Source organism: Rousettus aegyptiacus, unplaced genomic scaffold (assembly GCF_014176215.1).
Source record: "Rousettus aegyptiacus isolate mRouAeg1 unplaced genomic scaffold, mRouAeg1.p scaffold_m13_p_2, whole genome shotgun sequence".
Lineage (NCBI taxonomy): Eukaryota > Metazoa > Chordata > Mammalia > Chiroptera > Pteropodidae > Rousettus > Rousettus aegyptiacus.
This window is the reverse complement of record NW_023416295.1, coordinates 20377741-20400452: the sequence shown is the minus strand read 5'-3', so window position 1 is coordinate 20400452 and position 22712 is coordinate 20377741. Positions and strand designations below refer to the sequence as shown.

At 33.8% G+C, this 22712-nt stretch overlaps 1 protein-coding gene across 1 annotated transcript in view; it reads left to right on the top strand.

Annotated features, from left to right (window-relative positions):
* Nucleotides 1–255: 255 nt before the first annotated feature.
* The window catches only part of CPS1 (carbamoyl-phosphate synthase 1), a 115351-nt gene continuing 92894 nt past the window's right edge, over nucleotides 256–22712 (top strand). The window contains exons 1-4 of the mRNA XM_016158607.2: nucleotides 256–583; nucleotides 17377–17486; nucleotides 20355–20499; nucleotides 21472–21561. Coding sequence (XP_016014093.2) covers nucleotides 458–583; nucleotides 17377–17486; nucleotides 20355–20499; nucleotides 21472–21561 — 471 coding nt within the window. The 5' untranslated portion in view covers nucleotides 256–457. The remainder of the gene's footprint in view (nucleotides 584–17376; nucleotides 17487–20354; nucleotides 20500–21471; nucleotides 21562–22712) is intronic.

Below are 22712 nucleotides of genomic sequence, written 5' to 3'. Positions count from 1 at the left end.
GGTTTCTACAAGTAAAAGCTTTTGAGCCTTAACATTGTTAGAAAGTTGCTACTCTAGGGTAAGTGAGATTTCTAAGATTGTCTGCTGTGTCTAGGTCATTTTATTTAGCTGCATAAGCAATTCTTTTGATGGACGTCTGGTTTTCTACAACACCAGCATTATTTCAGCAGCAGGAGGTAGTGTTTGATGTGTTGCAATTTGTGTTACATGTCCATAGAACATCTCTGGACATCACGGACATCACCTCGGGAGGAGGGGTTTAAAGGAGGAGCTGTGGTTGAAGACATTTAATGACAGAATGAATGGAAACTCAAAGATCACCGTGCAGTCAGCCTTAAACAACTGACTGCACTCCCTTCTCCCCAGCTTTCTTTCACAGTAATTAAAAAATATAACAAAATCCTCATAAAATATATGTAATTTCATTTAATTTTAGTCACAAATCAACATCTTCAAAATGACAAGGATTTTGACAGCTTGCAAAGTGGCGAAGGTCCTGAAGACTGGTTTTGGCTTGACCAATGTGACTGCACGCTATCAGTGGAAATTTTCAACACCTGGCATCAGGCTCCTTTCTGTCAAGGTAATATTTCCATGTTCATTGCTTCTGTTAAAATTGTACAGGGATTAGTGTAGTGTAAACCAAATACAGATTCGAATGTAATTCTGACGTGCTTATTTATTAATGTTTACTGTAGAACTTACTGATTCACCTGATGCTCATTTTTATCTGCGTTGAGTAAAAATACAGACATTTTCACCCCACATAAAAGAAAGGTCATGATTCCTGTTAACATGTAAAATGTAAGTGTTCTGTTTAGAAAACAAATATTTTTAAAGGCTATTAGAGCTCTGTCTGGGCCCAGACACTGTTGCTCACAGTTTGGGTTCAAACATGAAGTTGGTTTTATGTTCATGAGTCACATCATAGTAGGCAGCATGTTGAGCCCCTGTTCTGTACTGGCTCACTGTAAAGTTTTCCTTTTGGAAATGTCATATTTGGGGAAGAAAATTTGGAAGAAAAATATCTATGTAATTTTGATATTTGCAGATCATCATGTAGACATTGATTTTTTTCTTTTACCTCTTGGCCTTTCTTTAGGCCAAATCTATGATTTTTATTTTGCAGATTAAGACATGGAGACAATTAGTAACTGATCATTCCATCCCCCTTGAGTATATCTAAAACTGAGAAGCAGTTATAGGTTTAAGAAGGGAATATTAAATGCTATTGAATTACAAAATCCAGTAGGAACTTCTGTTTTTCCCACAATTTTATGAAGATATTTATTACCAGAAAAGTCTGAAATTACTCCCTGGGCAATTTGTCCATAAAAATCACACTTGGTGAATATAAAATTTAAATAATCACTGTAGTTCTTTAGTAGAAAGAGCTGTAAAAAGTGAAGTAGAAAAAACCCCAAACAATCTCTGTCTATTGATATAAAAATAGGTTCTAATAGCTTTGAGCATTCTACTTATATTTTGTGTGGTCATTGGGTTCGCTAAACATTCTCCTAATGCTTCTACATCTTCTATTGCTTAGATTGTTCCAGTCAGAATTCAATATGGTTTTAACTCTGAGTGACATCTGCAGGGCTCAGCAATGCTTATAGATTCTCATTGACTTCGCCACTGATAGGAATGAGAAAAGAATAGGAATAAAAGAAAAGGAACAGAGAGATATACAGACAGAGAGCCAGGAGGTGAGGAGTGAGGAATGAAGTGTGTGTGTGTGTGTGTGAGAGAGAGAGAGAAGGAGAGAGAGAGAGAGAGAGGGAGAGAGAGAGAGAGAGAGAGAGAGAGAGAGAGTTGGGAGGAGTAATGCATAATCTCAGGAGAAAGTATTAAAAAAACTATCATTTTAAATTAAAAAACCCAAGAACCACAATTTTCTTAGACCCAGTTTGTAATAGGAGAGCTGAAAGAAGATATGTTCTAAACCATCATCCAAGATACAGAGAGTAGATATAAACTATGAAAGTGAATATCTACTTTCAGTTTAATGTTAGTAATATCTCAAAGGTACTCATATATAACTTCAGAGAAAATAAACTGTAATGAAAATAATATTGCCTAGACAGAGATGTGTCTTCTAAGACTTCAAGGTTGTATCTCTTGGAATATTTCTTTTTTTTTTTTCCTCACAAAGATATGTAGGTAAGAATAGGTGTATCCTCATCATGCATCAGAAACAGAGGAATTATAAATAACTATACACAATGGTGTAGATGTGGCTGAGATAAGAAGCCAGTTCTCCAAGATCAGAATAAGCGCTCAATACAATCTTAACTACAACCACAACAATACTCTTTCATTGTGTGGGTGGACTACTGTCAAAATAGTTCTAGTTTGTGGTGGCAGATCTGTTTTAAGGGAGGGTCTGCCAAAGTTTACAGCTAAGAATGACAAATTTGCAGGAGGAAAAAGCCTTCAATTCATCATCAGTTCATGGTGTTAAAGCCATTACTCACACTCAGTCATTTCTAGCCAGAATTTTGGAGGAAATAGTTCTTGAAATTCATAATAATGAGTTAAAATTTTATACAGCAGTCCAAGGGGACTTCTCGTATTATTTACTTATTTTGAAATAGACACCTACCTAGTTGTATTTCTACCTTTACTCTTAAAACTCAACTCTCTTAGAAAAATCTATCCAAATTTAGTCTTTTTAGATGGGCATCATATTTTAAAGATAGTTAAAATCATTAGGATGTAGTTATATAATGGTTAGTGAAGGGTAGTGAGGATAGTCACTAAAGGTTAGCTGCATTATAGCTAGTTATAGATAGTAAATGGATTGTGGAAGAGACACTGTGATCAGGTCTGTTAGCACTGCCTTATAAATTGGTGGCCTTTTTAGTGTCTTTGGACATCACTTTTTCTTTCCCCTTGTTGTCAGAGAGAATGGGTTTGATAATAGCAGTGATGCACCTGTATTTTTTATGTGACCCTTTCTTGCATATTTGTTTATAGAGCATACCTTGTCAATAGACACAGTTGTATTTCACTTACAGGGAAGAGGGAAGAATTTCAAGGTGCTCTACATTTTGAAGAAATTAGATATCAAGTGTATACGTGATCAACCACTATACAATATGAGTTTCAGAGACCATAATTTTTTCCTATTAGTACTAAAAATGTTCAGTGCTTGTTATTAAATTCAACCAGTCGTAGCCATGTAAAGGAAAACACACTAGATGGGAATAAAGAGATCTGGATTCTAATCACTCATGCATTTATTAATGCTCTGAACTTGGTCAGGTCACATATTTTCTCTGAACCTAAATTTTGTCACCTGTAGTGTGGAAATGATTCTTGCTTTACTCAAAGGATTATGTGATCATCACACATGCTCGATGCTTAAAAATCTATAAAATACTTTAAAAGCAAAACTGGATACTTAAAAAAAAATTCTATTGTATGCATTTTAGCTGAAGAACTTAGTAGAGTTAGAGCAGAGTTTCTTCATGCTATTCATGGACTACAAATTATTACAATGACAAGATCTCTGATAAAAATTTCTCAGATATTTATAATGACAATTTTTTCACCTTTTAATATTAAACCTATCTTTAGGACAATATTTCTTATAATCAGTTACACTTAGGGACTACGAAGCAAATAATCATTTTTTCCACTATGGTGAATTCAACTCTAAAAGGTTGCACATTCTCATATCTTATTTTTTAAATTAATTACCTCACTATTTAACAAATAAACAAGAAACTTCTACTCTGAAAGTATACAGGAAGAATAATAAGTGGAAATCAGTGGATAATTAGTGGATAAAAATTCTGTGTTCACAAGTCTTGGAAAGTCACCAAGAGTAAATAGTTTTATCTTTACTTGCAAACAAATTTGGAAATTGAAGGTATTAAATTAGGAAGGTTAAGTTTCCCATGACTAGAAAAGGGTTCAATAAGTACTGCTTTGACCATCAATCCGCTCATTTTTAAAAACAGTGACTTGTGTTACAATTAAGGCAGGAACCTAGCAGTCCAAGCATCCTTCCCTCTGGTATGTCAGGTACAAATGAGTCTCAGAATCATTATTACCTTTGAAAGTTTTCATTTTGTAAGATATTATATTCTGATTCGAACATAGAAGCATCTATTTAGCTCAGTCCTGAGAAGCTGTTGTGGTTTGATTACAATTGGCAAGTATGAAATCTTCTGCAATCAAAATCATTTAATTATATTGTAGTAGCTTTAAGACATTCACAGGAAATAGAGTTTGATGTTGCATTGGAGCCTCTGTACAGATTAGAGGTGGGAGTAGGGGTAAGGTCAGCATAAACCTTCAAGAAAAACCATCATATTAGACTTTTACTATGTATAGGTATGTTTTAGGACTGGATTTCATCCACGATAATCCAAATTTTTGAAATAATGAATTATTTTTCAATCCCAAATGAGCTGTCGCAGAATAAGTTTGGATAGTTGAGCAACTTTACATATTTTTGGTGGACAATATTTCTTTAATTGGGGGTGGAGTCTCTTTTGAACACTTGTTTATGTACTCCACTTTTTATGGCCCTCCTTCCTAAAGTATAGACTCATTCGTTTGTCACCAACGGTGCTTTAGTATTTTGAGCTTCTTGCCATAAAATTTTTGGCAAAAGTATAGTTGAACAGGGCCTAAGCTAGGGTGGGGTAAGGGCATTAGTGAAGTAGGCTGTCACTGCCAAAGCCACAATGGGCCTTCCTTTTATGTTGCGCCCAAGGCACCTCACTCCTCTCACCCTGGTCCCAGCCTTGGGCTAGACACTAAGACTTCAGGCAGGGGAAACGCCGAAAGAGCTGACGCTAGTCTTGGCCTCATGTTTCTCTCTCTTGCTCATGATGCCTCAGGTTTCCATTGGACCATGCTTAGCCAGATTTACTGATGATTTAAAGGCGAACTTAGATTCTACTGCTGTGGAAATACAGCAAATACAGATGTCCTCACATCTTCCTTAGACTTACTTCATATTTCCAAAGCGTACCAAAGATTGGGGGTATCGTAGGTTTCTAATTCCTCTGAAGCTGTGGTCATAGCAGAGCTCACTTCAAGGTTTCAGGAATTTGCTATGTAAGACTGAATGACCTTGATGTGACCAGTATTTCCCAGGGTTTCTGCAATGACCAAGTATTGAAGAAGCCTACGTGGGCCAGGATCAAACTTGGCATTGAACTCCTTAGTCCTAGTGATCTTGAGTTTACACTTGATTTTCTTCATCTGATCTAAATAAGTTCAACTCATGAAAATGCTTTCAAGGTTTCTTTGTTCTCTTTTGTTGTTGTTTTCAACTTACATTGATCCTTTAAATTTCATAAGGAGATTATTGGCTAATGTGAAGTTCTCACAAATGAATTAATAGGGTTGCTGTATCACTAAGAATTTTATTGAATAATTTTCTTCTATTATGTAAAATTAAACATAAGAACATTTTACTTTATTACTATAAAGTAAAAATTAACTTACAATATTGGAGATACCTCTCAGATTTAGAACACTTTACCACATAGTAGATGCCAATTATATGCTTGTTAATAAACCTATAATTTATAAACACATTTTGTAATGGAATTTTTTTATGTGTTACATTTTATTTATAATGAGAAACATAACTAGAATAAAATTACTTATAAACTTGACTAATTTGTTTATAAATGCCCAGAACATAGAAATATTTAAGGAAATTAACTTCATGGTGTTTTCCCCCAACACTGGCTTATGTTTAACCAAAGGCAGATGACTTAATATTAACTCAGGATGTTGTAAGGCTATTAACTTAGGGTGTTGTAAGGCTTAATTGATTGCTGTTATAGTACTTTGAAATCCTGAAATGTTGACATTATAACAGTAGAGAAGTTCCATTAAATATTCTACACATAGCAAATTGTACTATAATTCCGAATTTTAAGTGTCCATATTTTGAAAGGCTAACTGTAAGAATGAAAAATAAAATATCATCTATCAATAAAGAACATTTTAATATTTTAACTTTTTATCATATTATTTATTCAATGATAAACTGAAATAAATTCTGGCTTTTAGCTTCCTTCTTTCTAAAATTTGGATCTAGTTTATTTTATTTCTTAAGAGGATGAATACTGACATGAACAAATAGCTAAAATCATCAGGTAAGCCAGAAATCAAAGATGTTAAATAGTTTTAGGCCTTAGTGAAAATGGAAATAAACACGTGGAGCTTCTGCTTTTTCTGATATAGATATAATTTATATAGCCAAATTATTTAACAGCAATTCCCATTCAGATTCTCAAAGTAAATCACTTTCATTTTCACTACTGTTTTGAGGGGATTATCGTAGCCGTAATGTTTTATATTCAAATCTTTTATGAAATTCATTGCTAAGATAGCCAAAGCTTTACCTCCAGAACATGTTACTGGTAAATTCTCATACCCAGGGGAGTAAACAATGCTCTTCTTTCCATTTCACAGATGTGCAAGTGCTGTAGTTAACACAAGAACATGTGGATGTCTGTTTTTGTACACAAACTGAAGTATACATGTAGCAAGTCTGGTTAGAATTATAATTAGGCCTAAAACACCACATGGGATTTTTTTTTGAGGGGGGGGGCGAGGGCAACCTTTGGTTGACCTCACAGATTGCAAGGACTTTGTCAGTTTACAATCCGTTATTTTTTTATTTTTTACGCCTTTAGCACCTGGTCTTCCTAGGTGGTCTCCCATCCAAGTACTAACCAGGCCTGACCCTGCTTAGCTTCCAAGATCAGATGCCACATGGATCTTTTTAATTTGGCATTTTTGTTACTGTGCTTATACGTCTGAAGCCATAGTTTAACCCGGCTTCAGAATGCTGTAAATTATTTCTCCTGTTGTAAGTTTATTGCTTTCTTAAGAGCCCATTTATACACCGAGATTTAATCTTAATATACAATAAATTAAATTTTTTTCTTTCCTTTTTTTGGTTGCATTTTGAGAATAGATTGTTTAAATCAAAGAATCAATAAGATTCTTGCTTTTTATGGTCATTAGTAATTCTATAAATAGGATATTTTAGGGCGTTGGTATTCAGAATTGACGTAAATCTTCCTCTCCAATCAAAGCGTACTATTTTTCAATTTTCAATTTGTATCTTTCTCATACAGTCCTGTAAGCTCCATATTTGCAAAAGTCCAACGTGGTAGGTGTTTGCTGTAAGCAATTTTAAACTGCAAGAAAAGTCTCCTTTTGACTTGTTTTCAGTGTCATGAACAAAAAGATTCAAAGAAAACTGGTTCAAAGTAAAGAATCAATATTCTCAAAGCTAGCCCAGAGTGATGTTGGGATATGGAACAATAATGAACAATGAGTGGATGATTTTTAATAACATATTACTAAATGCAAAGGAAAGGCTTAACAACAATAATAAACACCAGGCTGTTTCAAAAACATTAATAGATTAAATTATAAATTATGGTTGAATTTTGACAGTTACTTCTAAGACTAAGCCCTCTAAATTAGTTGAGCATAGCACTAGGGACACATTTTCAAAGAGTTTAAAGGGGAATTTAGCTGTGTGACTCCCATTAATAATTATTGCATTTTTCTTGTCCTGGAAAATGCTTTGAAACATCTACCCTTTTAAACTTGATCTCAAACTGAGAGTATTAGAGTGTAAAATTCCTGTTGTTTACTTGTGGTCTCATAGAGCTAATCAATCATCTTACTAGGAAATGAAAATAGACCCATAAATATTGGTTTACAATGAATTTTAATTTTAAAGAAAAAAAATCAAAAGCCCTAAAGCAATGAGATGTTTGGGTGAAATATCAAATCTGCTCGCAGTATCATATCTTGGAAATGTCACTTAAAAAAATACATGACATAGTAAAAAAAATGATACCAAAATCCACAGCAGACAAACCGACAAATAAATACTGAGAGAATTTATTAGAATCTCTGCTTATATGCAACCTCCCTCACAAAAATGTATTTTTATTAAAAATTACTTAAAATTTGTGGAAGTATTACATCCCTGGGTTTTATAAATATTAGAATGTACAAAATTCAAAGATTGCTCAGTTTATTAAAATGCTCATTTTAAAAGTAATATAATGATAGGGATCATATGGAAACTTATGTAATTCAGTTTAACTTAGAAAAAATAAAATTGTAAAATAAAAAATTAAAGATAGAGTAGTTACTTATACACAGGAAAACTTCATTTTAGCCATAAATATTATGTGTGGAAAAATCTATAATCTTATGGATGCTCTTTTTTTAAATTTGCAGATCGAAGTAATGTTTAGTATTACTAGAACATAGAAACAACTAATTTCAATCATTAAACTTCAAAATCATATAATGTCACAAAGAAACACAACTTTTGACAACTTATTTTATAAAATAACTGGTTTCCAGACCTATAATATCTGTATGCGCCAGGCTAAAGAAAATCTAACTATAAATATAAACTAGTTTTAATGTATTTTCCTTGCTATCTGTATTGATTAAAAACCCTTGGACTGTTTGGGAAGGGAGGTCCAAGGAGAGGCTTGTTTGTATGTTTGCAGCATAATAACTTGGATGGGAGAAACACATAATTCTGAAGAGGTGGAAATATTAATTATAGATACAATTTATACATTGGTTCAAAGTCAACCAAGAGATTGTTAGAAGGTATAAAGAAATCTCTCTCTCTCTCTCTCTCTTGCTCTCGCTCTCACTCTGTGTGTGTATGTGTATGTGTGTGTGTGTGTGTGTGTGTGTGTGTGTGTGTGTATTTCATTTTAGGCAGTTGCATACTTACTCAGCTCCTAAAAGTAAATGCCCACTGTTGAGCATTGAGCAACTTGAGGTCACCATTAGCTTTGGAACTAAGGACCTTGGACCTTGACTGATGTTTAAGGACTGTGTCAAATTTACTTGAAGTCTGGGCTCATTCTTATGTTTTAGAGATGCATGAAGAAAGGAAAGCACTCAGGTGTCCTGCAGTGCTTTGCATGTGTCTGATAGTTTCTGAGTTAGAACCCCCATAAACAGCAGAACTTCATTTTTTGAGACTCTCGAAAGCCTCTGGATTCTTGCCCAGACTTTGGATTCTCAGGATCAGTTGTGATTTGAAAGTTGTTACTCCTAGGAGATGGCAGGAAAAGATGCCAATGAGAGGGAGACTGATCTTCCAATATCTTACTATTAGACCTACTATCTTGGGATTTGAAAGATTTGTAAGACTATCGCTAGAAAAATATTGAATTAGAAATCTACATTTTAGAAAAGAGTTCAACCAAAAATAAGACAAGTAAATGGAGAATTTAAAATGTGATTAAAAGTACAAATTATATCAAGTATAAATGAAAAATACATGTTTAATATTTTCAGTATTTAAAGAAATAATAGGAAAGATGTGTGTGGAAGAGAGTATATGCTTGTATATTTTCTGTTGTAACCTTTTCTCATTTAATGATCTCATTATTTAATCATTTAGCAATACTCTGTTAAACAGATTATCTGGCTAAAGTGATTTTACTAAAGTGTGAAGAAAGCTTAATTATGATGTAATGGCTTTATAAAAAGGAATTGCTATATGCACTTACATGTCTACTTACATGAAAGAGAAAATAGTATTGAAACAGGTGTTCTTTATTCCTTACCTAGTCTCTCAGGAAATAGCTCACCACTTCTCACCTTTGTGAGTAGAGCCTAAGAAGATTGGCCTAAATGTGATTGGGAGCCAAGTAGGGGTGTGATTTGCAAGCCAGTTATTTTGTCCCAGAGAAACAAAGCAGAATTATGTACCATCTTTATCACCTGAGAGTCATTCATTCATTCATTCTTTCATTCAACCAATTAGTATTTGCTAGATTATTTTCTACTGGTAGGATTTTAGGGGTCATAATTACCCCTAACCTTTACGTTTAGAATCAATTGGGAAATAAGACATAGCATTCAAGCAGATAAAGATCTAAGTATCAGCTTTATCACTGTTAATCATGGGGCTTAGATCTGTAACCAAATGGGCTTCTCAGAACTCCCACTCCCTGAGTCAAATGTGTTCTTTCACAACTGCAGCTCTACCACTTTGATGTACAACTGAGAAAGGTTTCTTTGAAACTGAGTTAAGAAGGGCTGAGCTAGTCTTGCTCAATTCCATTTCCCAAAGTCACCAATCACTCCTATTACTTCTCCTTTGTGGACCAGGGGTTAAATGACCTTTCTGATTTCCCTGAAAATTAATTTAATGGGCCAAGCTATAAATTCAGAGAGGTACAAAATGGTTTCCACACTTACCCACTATGTGCCAGACACTGTGTTATGTGTTTGTGATACTGTGGTGGACAGAGAAGGCAGGCTCGCTCTCCTTGCTGTTGTCTAGTGTTGCCTAGAATCTTATTGGGTAAATTAGTTGTAAACTTGGATATAAGGTAGTGAATATAAGTGCCAAGTTTTGTTTACTTTTAACTTTGGAAAAGAAATTTTTCATTGTTTGTTTGCTTAATTCATAAAGATAATAAAGCTTGGGTTTGTTACAAGAGGTAGAATTTAGAGAGGTAGAAAGAAGAGAGGGCAGGAATTAGAATAAGAATTTAAGCTCTGCCTAAGTGGCTCTTCAAGGCTTGTTTTTTTTTTCAGTCTTCAAAGGTACCTGCGGAATTGACCTTTAATAAACAATTGATCGAAAATATGACATCGAAACAAAACTAAGCAAATAAATAAACCAAAAAAAAAAAAAAAAACCCAAGTGAAATCCATATTTCAACAGGCAGGATATGGGAGGGAAAGAACCAAATGGCAAAAAGTGGAAGAGATTGTCAAAATTGTTCTCTCCAGCTCAGCGTCATTTATACGCCCTCCTCTTCCCTTGCACAGAGCAGGATTTCAAACAGTCCCCATGGATTGGAGTGGATGGGGCCAGGGTAGAGTGAATGGTTGTCTGTAGCATAATTTTTTTCCCCTCAAGCATCTGCTCTTCTCACTGGAGAAGTCTGCCCTTTCTATACTTAAAAAAAAAATCAGCCCCTGAATGGATAGAAAATTATGCTCTACTCTTACCCTAAACTACCGTTGTAAACTGGTTTGCAATTTAGATTATGAGTATATAAGCAAATTTGGGTAATAGTTATTGAGGGAATAGTGTAATATATATTAATATATTTTTTTCCCTGAAAACGGATTGTTATTGTATTTTTCAAAATCAGCAGTCAAAAGCATTTGCCAAATTAAATGAACTTGACCTTTTCGAAATGAGATTTCTGAACAGAAACTTCATATTCTGTTCCCTCTTTTCATAAAGTTTCTCTTCTTGTTACTGTTAGAGGATTGTGTATGTTTGGTTTGATAAATAATAGTAAGTGGAGAAAAATGATTGATTTGAGTTTGATTAATAAAGTCGTTTAAATATCTCTTAACTCCTGAGCTGAAGCCTAATACATATACCCAAAATGTCTTGTTATATTTCATCATTTTATTGTCAATTTGAGTCAGTATGAACAAAGGTAACAATAACAACCTTTGACTTTGAGGCACTTAAATCTAAAATTAGATAATGAATTAAAAATTAAATTATTTATTGGCTATGATCTTGAGATTTGAAGAATATTCTTATAATTTTATATGCATTTAATTAGTGAAGAAGAATTATACTATAATTATTAGTTAAAATTTACCAGTGTACTGTATACCTGAAAGTAATATACATATATAAAAAAGAGAGAAAACAGCTGAGTAAGGTAGTGAGTGCTTCATCTTTCAGTGGTATGCAAGCAGAGATTGAATGACTGACTGAAGAGGGTGCAAAAAAAAAAATAGCTTCTAAGTGAATCCTGTCACAGATGGGATTTAGTTTGCATGAAAGTTTTACTAAAAACGTTATTGGAATATTAGTAGAAGACCAGAGAGAAAAAAGTAAAACTAAGAGCTGTAAGAACATATTAAAAAGAAAAACTCAAAGTAGCCAGGTGCAAATAATGTTTCTGTAAGTATTCATATTTTGGAAGGAGAAAAGTTGTTCTCCATATCTGGTGAGAACAAACCAAAGTAAAATCTTTCTCAGTTCTATCCAGAGGGAGTTAGATTAAATTCACCTTAGAACTTGTTGCTTGCATCTATTTCTCTGTAATGATTGACTAAGATAGGCAGCAGCAAGTTAGATTAGAATTTCAAATAAAGCAGCTGAATAATACATGTTTATTTAAATAATTTTGAAGATTAAGAAGTAAATACTTTTCAGTGTTCAAAATAACTTGCGATCCCTTTGAATTTGATTTAGATTTTTCACTTGAATTTGCTATGGCAAAAATATTTGAGAATAATAAGAAAAAGTTAAAATAAATTTTCTTCAAGATTCATTTGTATAAATTATTCTAAAACTAAATAGAATAATACAGGATTCCCTTATGTCTATATTTTAGAATACTCTAGGTAATGAGAAATTTCCGATTCTTTTTCTATTTTGCAAAATGAAATAAGAAATGAAACTTATGTATTTCAGACAGTGTCAGCTTTTTTCATGTGAAATACCTAGTAAATTGATATAAATAATCCTTTTATTTGGAATTATAATTTTTTGTCTTAACTCTGAACGATACATATTTGAACACTCATACACAGGATACTCAATATACAAATTCTGGTGTAACCATCTAATTACCTTTTCCTTCTTTACTCCTTTACCCCTCAATGAGACGCACATCTATTTCTCGCCTTAATATTTTTACATTACGAGATTACATTTAAGATATTATAGAATGGTATTAGTTAAACATAATGAAAAGGCAACTCAAAACAGGCATTTGATTATTTTTAAAATCATACTTAGAATAAACTAAAAACTAAATGTATAATAACACTTTTCAATATTTTTAATGTTATTATCTTTAGAGTGATACTCAATGATTCTTCATCCAACAAAAATTAAAATATCATCTGTCCTGTGCTAGGCACTGATATAGGCCCCTGAGGCTTACCATTGAACAAAATGCTGACCCAATACTCCGCCCACATGAAGTTCACTTTCTGGTGGGATATTTTAAATAAGACACTGGATGAAATATTGGGAGACGATGAGCACTAGGAGAACAGAGCAGACTACAGAGATCCGGGGCTGGGGGCATATTGCCATTTTAAATAAGGGGTCAAGGTAGGTCTTGCCCAGAAAATAGATGGCATTCGAACAATGACTTGAAGGATTTTAAATTTTGGACTTGAAATTCAAAATTTGACATGACTTTCTCTCTTAAAAATTTTAGTTTTATTACTTAACACATGGATGGAAAAGAAAGAGTGAATTATTTTATTAAAGAGAAATCTCCCATAAGAAATAATATTTTATGTATCTTTGTATCTTCAAGGGCTTCAGTGATGTTCTTCTTCAGATTTCCTCTATTTTATCATCCATGCACATATCTAGCCCTTTTACTACATAGGAGGACTAGGGACATTTACCCATGCATTTCCAGAGCCCGGTGTGGTAGTTGGCACATACTGTGACTTGAATGTCTAAACTGTCTTATTGACATGTTTATTTTTATTAAACACTTAGGGACCACATCAAGATAAAGATCCCTTATTTTGTAGAACTCATATAATATTTTGGTTACTTTTCTGGACATTCTGCAAGTGTATATATTTCTCTTCGTTAAAATTTCCTTTGCATTTTCAGCATTCAAAGTACCACAGGCCTCCGGTAGTAGGCACTTAAATTTACAGTCTAATTCTTAGGCTATGGACTTCTTTCTTCTAGGACTGAGGCTACTAAAATATCTTATGACAGTAACAAAGTGATTTCTTTTGGACTTGTTGGAATGAAATAGCATTTGGGGAATTGTTAGCTAGAAGAGGGGATTCCAAATAATGGCTCTTTGTTCAAAGTTCCTCCATCAATTTATAGACAAGTCAATTGGCATTCATCATTTTAAACTCATCGGAGGCCAATGTAGTTAAGTGGGATATAAAGGGTACTATAGGCAATAAACAGAAACCTTGTAACAATATAATGTGTAGTGGGAGAAAGGATTGGAAGATCTATAAACGCTGCCAAAAAGAACAGAAAACATAATTAAAGGAACAAAAAGACATACTGAACACAATCTCAGGGTCTATTTGAGGCAACAGTAAATGTTTCCTCAAATATATGTTTAAAAGGGAGAAAGCAAAGTTGAAAACTAATCCTATGGAGAAAGGAAGAAAAATACCAAATAGAATTATAGAAACAGGCTAGCAGGAAGTAAGTTTGCCTACATTAATTTTTGCCTTTTAAAAAAATAAGTAGATGGTGGCTAACCCATAGATAAGCCAATCTGAAATTCTTACCTCAGAAGAGGATAGAGAAAAGTAAAAGAAAAATATAAACAGAGGCGATATTTAGGTAGGATGGCTCAGAGTAGGGTGAATAAACTGGTATTTAGAAGACAATTGAAATGTGCAGTTCACACACGTTTTGTGAACGAAGTACAGTTATTTTAGATGTTTTCAAAGTTATATATTATTTATTCCTTCCATTATTCTTTCCTTCCATTTTCTGGAAGCATGCAGGTTATATGTGACTTCCTTGAGAACAGAAAATAATATTTTCAGTAGAAAATATTTTTTGACAGTGAGTTTTCATTAGTCAGACCAAAGGGTTTCACCTAGTGAAACATACCAGAGCTATCCAGGGAATTTTCCCAATAAATGTACCCTATTGAGAAGCAGCAGCTAAGACATTTGGAGAGTTCATAAGAGTCTTTAGAAATACTCTGAGCATTACCACTCTCGCTTCCTCAAATCATCAACCTCTGTCGTGAATTATAAATAAACAAACAATAGTTGACAAAATAAAATATAAAATAGGAATTGTATGTTGGTAGAAGATGTGACATGCAAGGGAGATTTCCTGGATATAGGAGCAGAATTCAGAACTTAACGCATTCAGCTGTTTCGGTCGGGGAAGTCTTGTCATCATTCATATCACTAACGAATGATTGTGTTTCCGTTGTGCTAATTCCAAAAGCTTGTTTAGCTTAGTGGCTAAGAAGATAAACCATAACTATTTAAAGATAAAGTGTCAAGCTTAAGATCTCGAACAGTGGTTCCAAGGCTATAGATAAAACTTTCCCTCAAAGGTAATTTGATATGTCAAGAAAAGGGCAAAATTCTTTTGGCTGACGCTGCTTGTGTGCACACACATAGATGTACTCGCACACACAAATGCATATAAAATGTGTAGCACAGCACTTTGTCCAGTCTTTCTCAGACATATAAACTTGAATCCATGCATTGTACCTCAGATTAAAAAAATATATATATATAAACCAATCTGTTGAAAGGAGTATTTTATATATATCGATTTTATTAGGAAATAATAATAAAATTGTATATAAAATGTGTATATAAGTTAATTTGTATGCTCACTACACATAAACACTCACATAAATATTATTTAGGCCCATGGTATACTGGTTTAAAAATAATCGAACATTGGTTTACACTAAAGAGTATTCATTCCTATATCAAGAGACTCACGTATTTTGAACCTAAAAGAGGCATCGTATTTCGACAGAGAAGATTGCTATAGAAAAATGATGAGATTCTTCCTTTTTAACACTTGAAAAGTTAGGAAGATATTATAAAGCTAGAGGGTCATAGAAACAGAGGTCTAGAAGTCATTTATTGAGTTCCTGCTGCATACCAGCGTGTGTGTGTGGGTGGCGGGGCAGGGGGTGAGAGTGGAGGTAGGTGGCAGGATCCAAAAGGATTAGACACTGTGGGTCCAATCTTAAAAACGTACGGGAAGGAAAATAGAGAATTAGCGCGTTTCTCTCTTTAATGACCTCAATCCTCGTGGAGAGAACAGCACAATGATCTCCCTTATTTCAATTATCTCATGGCCAAATTTGTTTCACCTATATTCCAACTTGCATATCCAATTCTTGATTCTTTTTTAAAGCAAATCACAGATATCATATTCTTTGTTCTTTATTATATCAGTACTTCAGTATATATCTCTGAAACAATAGTCAAAAATATTACTGCAATATCGTCTTCACTCCTAAGAAATATTATGCTGAACATAATAAAATATAAATTTTTATGCAAGTTTCTTCAATTATTACAGAGCTCTTTTAATGGTTTATTATTATTTTTTTTAGTTTTCATCTTTATAAAATTTATTTATTTAAATTAGTTTCAAGTATACAGTACATTGGTTAGACATCTATATAGTTTATAAAATGACCCCCTCCCCCAATTGCTCCCTCCCTCTCCTGGCCCTCCACCTAGTCATCATATTAATGTTAACTGCATTCCCTATCCCATGCTCCCCATCTCTGTGACCAACTATCAACTACTAATTTGTACTTCTTTAACCCTTCACCCTATTCTCCCAACCTCTCAACCCCCCTGCTTCTCTGTCTATCACCAAATTGTCCACTATATTTATGAGTCTGTTTTTGATTAGTTTGTTCTTTTTGTTGCTTAGAGTCCATATATAAGTAAAATCATATACCATGTTTCAATTATTTTTTCCTATGGACTTTTTATAGTCTAGATTTTGTACCCCAAGGTGCGGTTTAACACATTTCCTCTCTCTCCTGAATTTTATGGACATTGAGAGTTGGATTTAAATTGTCTCAACAATAGAATTCAGGGTATTTGTGAGAACTGGATGGTGCCTGCTTCTTAAATAAGTTTCTCTAATTATCCCTTTTCTAAGCCAAGAATTTTATAGAAGCTGGTTCAAAGATTAATATGGTGAAGTAATCAAATTCAGAATGCCTTATAGTTTATAGAGAGAACCAGACATGGATGTAGCTAACTCTGCTAAAAAGCAGAATACAATATATTTTGAAATCTTCTAGAGTGCTTGCTTTTGTATCAGTATTAACAGAGCAAAAAGTTTCCGCTTCTTTACAGCCATAAAGCTGATGGAGAGGACAGCCCTTGGGACAGCGCCATCAAACACAAGAGCTCTGTGGAACATGATTTGATAGATAACCTTAAAGTTTCCTTCTATCTCTAAACCTTAGAGTGATGATGAGCTGTATGGTACAATTCACAATGATTTTGCAAACTCATGAACTTCCCTTAAAGCTATGCTTGAGCTATGCTAAGGAATATTAAGGAGAAAAGATAGACACATAGCATATCAGCTAAACTGAAATATTTCTGGATTGTCAATAACTCTACAAGTAGACTTAGAACAGACAATGTATTGACAGGCCTCAGTTCCTTTTTTAAGCAAAATAAAACATCTGCCAGTGACAAGAGACATACATTTGAAGAAAAGTGACAAGTAACAGGAGAGCAACTCCAACTCTAGGCAGTAAGGTTTCATCAAATATATTGTGCATTTATTTAATAAGTTGGTATATTATACCTTTGGATTTTTTCAACTAGTTTTCCTTCATCTTTTGTATTCCACTAAGAATTATGAATCTGTTTCTTTAGGCACAGACAGCACACATTGTCCTGGAAGATGGAACTAAGATGAAAGGTTACTCCTTTGGCCATCCATCCTCTGTTGCTGGCGAAGTGGTTTTTAATACTGGTCTGGGAGGGTGAGTAATGCTTCTATTCCAAAGCTCTGGGTAGAGGAATAACTGGGTAATTTTACTCATGGTGGGAAGTTGAAATCACTGCATCAAATAATAAGCCTACATATTGTCCTGATGTTGCATGGCGCCTGTGTGTAGCCTACCACAGCCTGAAAAGAGCCACAGACACAGACTCCTCCCTGCGGCTGTAAATGAATGAGAACATGAACACTGGTGTTACCCTGAAAAAAAAAAAAAAGAACAAAATTTATTCTGGAAATATAGGGTGCAAGGACACAGGTTAGGTGAGATTACCAAATAGCAAATGGCTTCTCTTAGGCAAAGTATCGATCTGATTAAGGTGAAAATTGGAGCAGGGAACAGGGTGGGTAGCACACTCTGGTGCCATTCCATTGGTGAAGTTAAGAGTCAACTTTGCACATCTAATAGGAACTACTATAAGGAGCTAAGAAATCCTTAGGTATTTTATACAGTTTTGCACAGGTTCACTTATTGCCTTAACATAATCAGTGGGAGAGCAGGTGCAGAGATCTAATATCTTCAACGTAGTATTTAAAAGAGAATTACTGCAATGAAGGTAAGAGTTGTTACAGAAACCCTGCAACTGTTCTTATCTAGTCAACAAATGTTTGTTCATCTGAGAACTAGGAGGCTGAAGTTCTGGTCTCAGTTCTAATGATAACTCATTATGTTGATAATGATATTGAGAAAATCACTTAAACTTTCTGAATCCTTTTTTCAGTCATAAACAGTGAGGGGGCTGCATTAGATAGTAATTTATAGCTTGCAATTAAAAAATATATATTTACGAGTCTCTAAAAAATGACTAGATGGTTTCCAGAGGTTTCCATTAAAGATTGAATAGACTAGATTATAAAATATTTGATAAATTTTTTAGGGAAATTCAGTTAGCCATATAAAGGCAAGGGGACATCAGTTAACTGATATTGAAGGTATCGATTGACTAAACTTCCATTATATTATTAATGTCTATTCTTCTCTAAACTCTTGGCTCTCTGTTTGAAATGAAAAATATTAAATGGTTTTTAAAATAGTTCCCACTGGTGAGAACATTAAATTACAGTGTATGAAACCTGTTTGCAAAGTTTTGCTACACCAGGCAATTATTTAAGCTTTTTGACAGCACTAATTACTAGCTGTGTTAATATACCTGCCAACAAACAACTGTTTAATATAGATCAGAATGATGGAGGGCACTAGAGTTTTCTTCTCTGTGATAGATTGCGGGTAATAAATCTTGTCACATCACAAAAGTCAAACAGGACCTGATAGATTAATTTGCTTCCAACACTGCAGTTCTCTAGGACAAGCTATATTTATTCATTTACTGGAGAGAGTTTTGTAAGCATATGTTTAAAGAAAATGGCCAGTTCTTTTACAGAGAGAAAGAAAAAAGGAAAGTAAAATTAAATTAGTTAAGATTTTTTTTTTGATGTAGAAAGAGGTATTCATTAATGAGATTAAACCACAAACCCTATTTTTCATTGTGAAATGTTGCTTTCATTCATTGTGTGGCTCACTCAGTAAGGTGGTTGATAATTAAGCGGGGGGGGGTTGTTTTTCATCTTTAAGAAGTGCATTTATATTGTGTATGAGCCTTGGCTAAAATATTATCAGCTCCTGATAAATGAGAGGCATTTGAGAAATTAGAGAAATTAGATTGAGGTGTGGATAAATATCACAGCACGTTAGTCGCCTTGGGTAGGGGTTGCCAAACTGAAAGACTAACTGTTCTGTTGACAAAAGTAGTTCTGGGAGGAGTTAGTCTGGATAGGGGTTGAAGAATTTATGATGACTACTGCCTGAACTGAGCTTTATTGGTTTCGAGGTTGTTGATTCCCTCCCCTTCAGCACCTAAGTTCACTTTCAGAAGTAATCCGCAAGAAAGATTTGGTTTAACTCTTTATGCAAAAAGTGAAATAAGAGGGGCGGAACGTGAGGGAACCCTCATTGCAATGTATTCCAATGTGTGGAATAGCTATAGATAGCTCCTGGCACTTATGGGAATGCTGTTTCTTAATTATTAAGAATAAGGTTTCTTATTATTAAAAATATGATATATATATATTTATATTAAGAACACAGGTATTTTTCCCTTCTGCAAACTTTAAAATTAAGGTCTCCCTACTTCTATATAACTGTTTCAAAATAGTTGTTCGGAATCTTTTAATTTAGAAGTCAGAAATGCTTCTGGTCAATTTTTGTGGAATTGATTTTTTTCTAAGTTGATAATAACTCTCAAACATATACCTCTTTCTAAAATTGAACTATTTTAAAATCAACTACATTAAATATATATTTCATAAAAATTAACTCAGTGTTTTAAATGTTCAATAAATTTTAAAAATTTGTACTCATGCATCCACCACTGACATAATCAGAATACTCTTTGGTATTCTAAAAGATATTTTTTAAAAATCTTTAAATTTTTGACAGTTAATATTTTGGTGAAACTGGCAGCCCTCAACAGTAAATATCAATTTGGAACCAATCATGTCTGGTAGGCTAAGGAAATCTTCAGGACATCTGCAAACTCTAGAGCAATATGTTAAAAAATTAAGGCCCTATGGAATTTTTTAAAGACAAAAAAAAATTAAGAAATTGAGGGAATGAAAATTATATGAGAATATACCTTAGTACTTAAGAGCCAGCTTTTCTTTTCATAGCAGTCTAAATTAACAAATTCTATCTAAAAATTCTCTAGGTTTGCTAATATCTAGAAGCAAGTTTTTAGGTCTTTAAACTCATGTTCTCTAATTTTTAAGGGTTCCATAATTAAGAACATGTATATAAATTGTAGCTATACACATTTTTTGTTGTTGGTGGTGATTTTTTGGCATCTTTACCCAGGTACCCGGAAGCTATTACTGATCCTGCCTACAAGGGACAGATTCTCACCATGGCCAACCCTATTATTGGAAATGGTGGTGCCCCTGACACTACTGCACTGGATGAACTGGGACTTAGCAAATATTTGGAGTCTGATGGAATTAAGGTAGTACCAGTGATGACTATTTAAAAAGTCTCAATTTCAAAGGGTATAATTGATTTATTTTAAGAATCTAGGTTGGGCAAAGTTTCTTCCTCGATATCGTAATACAAACCATTAAATTTGTGTTCTCAACCTCTTCCTAGGTATATGAAAATAATCTTGAGCATGACACCGAGTTTTGTTTTTCAGGGCACTTTGGATTTGTTTTTTAATGCCTTCGATGAAACTTGGCTTTATTTGGAAAAATGTTGTTATAAGTCCAAATAATAACTATGCTACAAGAATTAGTAATGAATCACCTTTTAAAAGGATTTCGATAATCAACTCAGTATTAACTATTTGCCTTCTAATCTTATCCTTTTTGGAGAAGATAAGTCTAAATGTATATTTAGATGATAAGTATAGATGATATGCCAGTCTAAAAGTAAACACATTAAAATTTCTTACTCATGATAGATTCGGATAAGATCTTAAAAATGTGGACCATCTTAAACAATTCAAAAATTTACACATTAAATTCACCACTCTATTTTTTTCACCATTCTGTTTTTGAATGACTTGGCCTGATCTTTTAGTTTAGCTCTATTTCTCGCAATTTTACCCAAATTTCTCAGTCACCTTTAAATATAGATTAAAAATAATTTTATTCTTCATGTACATTAAATAAGTAATTATTAATTAGATTACTGAAATGCCATTGAGGTGCTGAGAAGGGGTATCCAGCTTAGTCTCAGGATCTGGCAAACCAAATAAGACTGTTCCCTCACATGATAGATAACTAAGGTAAAAAGTATACATTTTAAGAGAAAAATGTTGATCATCTTTTTTTTCCTTCACATATTCAAAAATTTAAGTCTCATATCAGTGGATGTAATAAAGCTTTTTAAAAAAATGCAAACTGACTCTTAAGAAAGGTCACAAGAGTTGGATAATATTTTGTGGTCACCGCTTTAAAATGACTGCCTGTCTTTCCAGGTTGCAGGTTTGCTGGTGCTCAATTACAGTAATGACTACAACCACTGGTTGGCTACCAAAAGTCTAGGTCAATGGCTGCAGGAAGAAAAGGTGAGGAATATGATAGGCCATCCATCATTACCTAAGGATGATTGGTAGGGTCTGTGAAAACGTGCAAAGGCGTTTGTAGTTTAAAGGGCCAAGCAGATGAAATGCATCATACAGTTTGGTATCTTGTTTATTTCAACGAGCAATTTGTTCTGTTATTACTACAGGCTAAATTGTCTGGATTCATTCTCTTCTGAACACCTAGGACCAGATATTTTCATTTCATCCACTAGGTGGCAGTCAAACATGCTTGGTAGCTTTTCTAATCCTGGAAAGGGGTTAGAGAAAATTTTAGAATTTTTGTTCTCTCAAGCAACCTAACCTCTCCCTCCCCTTTTATCCAGAATCTACATACGTAACTTGTGTCATAGGTTCTAGTACCAGCTCTACCATTAACTAGCTATGCCACTCTGTGCCGGTTATATCATCGTACCATACTTATTTTTTGTTTTCTGTTCTTAAGGAATGTAAACAGATTGCCATTTAGTCTCTTTGGGCTTAAACATTATGCCTCTATGACATAGAATTATATATACTCTCATTTGAAATTATAAATAAAAATGGTTTTAAAACTTACCTTACATTTCCTTATTTTAACTGTTATTTTTTAATCAAGTAAGAGGAGTCTCTTGGTTCAAATGTCAGACATATTTAAAGTTAATAGACCTGCTATATATTTATCTTCATCTCCAGTGTTGCTGTAGCTGCTCTTTGTTGAGTTGCTACTGAGTTTGTAATTGACAGAATAATAATCTAGTAAAGCTCTGCCTCTCTACAGAACATCTACCTATTGGGGTGAAATGTTGCCTCTTTCTGACCAATCGAAAAGTCTTGATCTTGGCTTCCTTGTTCTCATTTTCTTTAAATATTAAAAGAGAGAAGAAGGTGTTTATATCATCTCCCAAGTCATTACTATTTTCTTTTCAACTATCTGAATTTATGTACAGACAGCTAAATTTCGAAACTGTCCTTTGGGAGGCTCCCCCCAACACCTGCCTGACCTTTAATGTCTCCTTTATGTCCTTTAGGACACCTGATATCATAGCAGCTCCATGTCAGACCTTCATCTATGGCCTGTTAGTTTGTTTTGTAAATGTGCTTTGCCTCCTCTTCCATGATCACAGACATGTAGAGTAGAAGAGGGTATAAGGTAA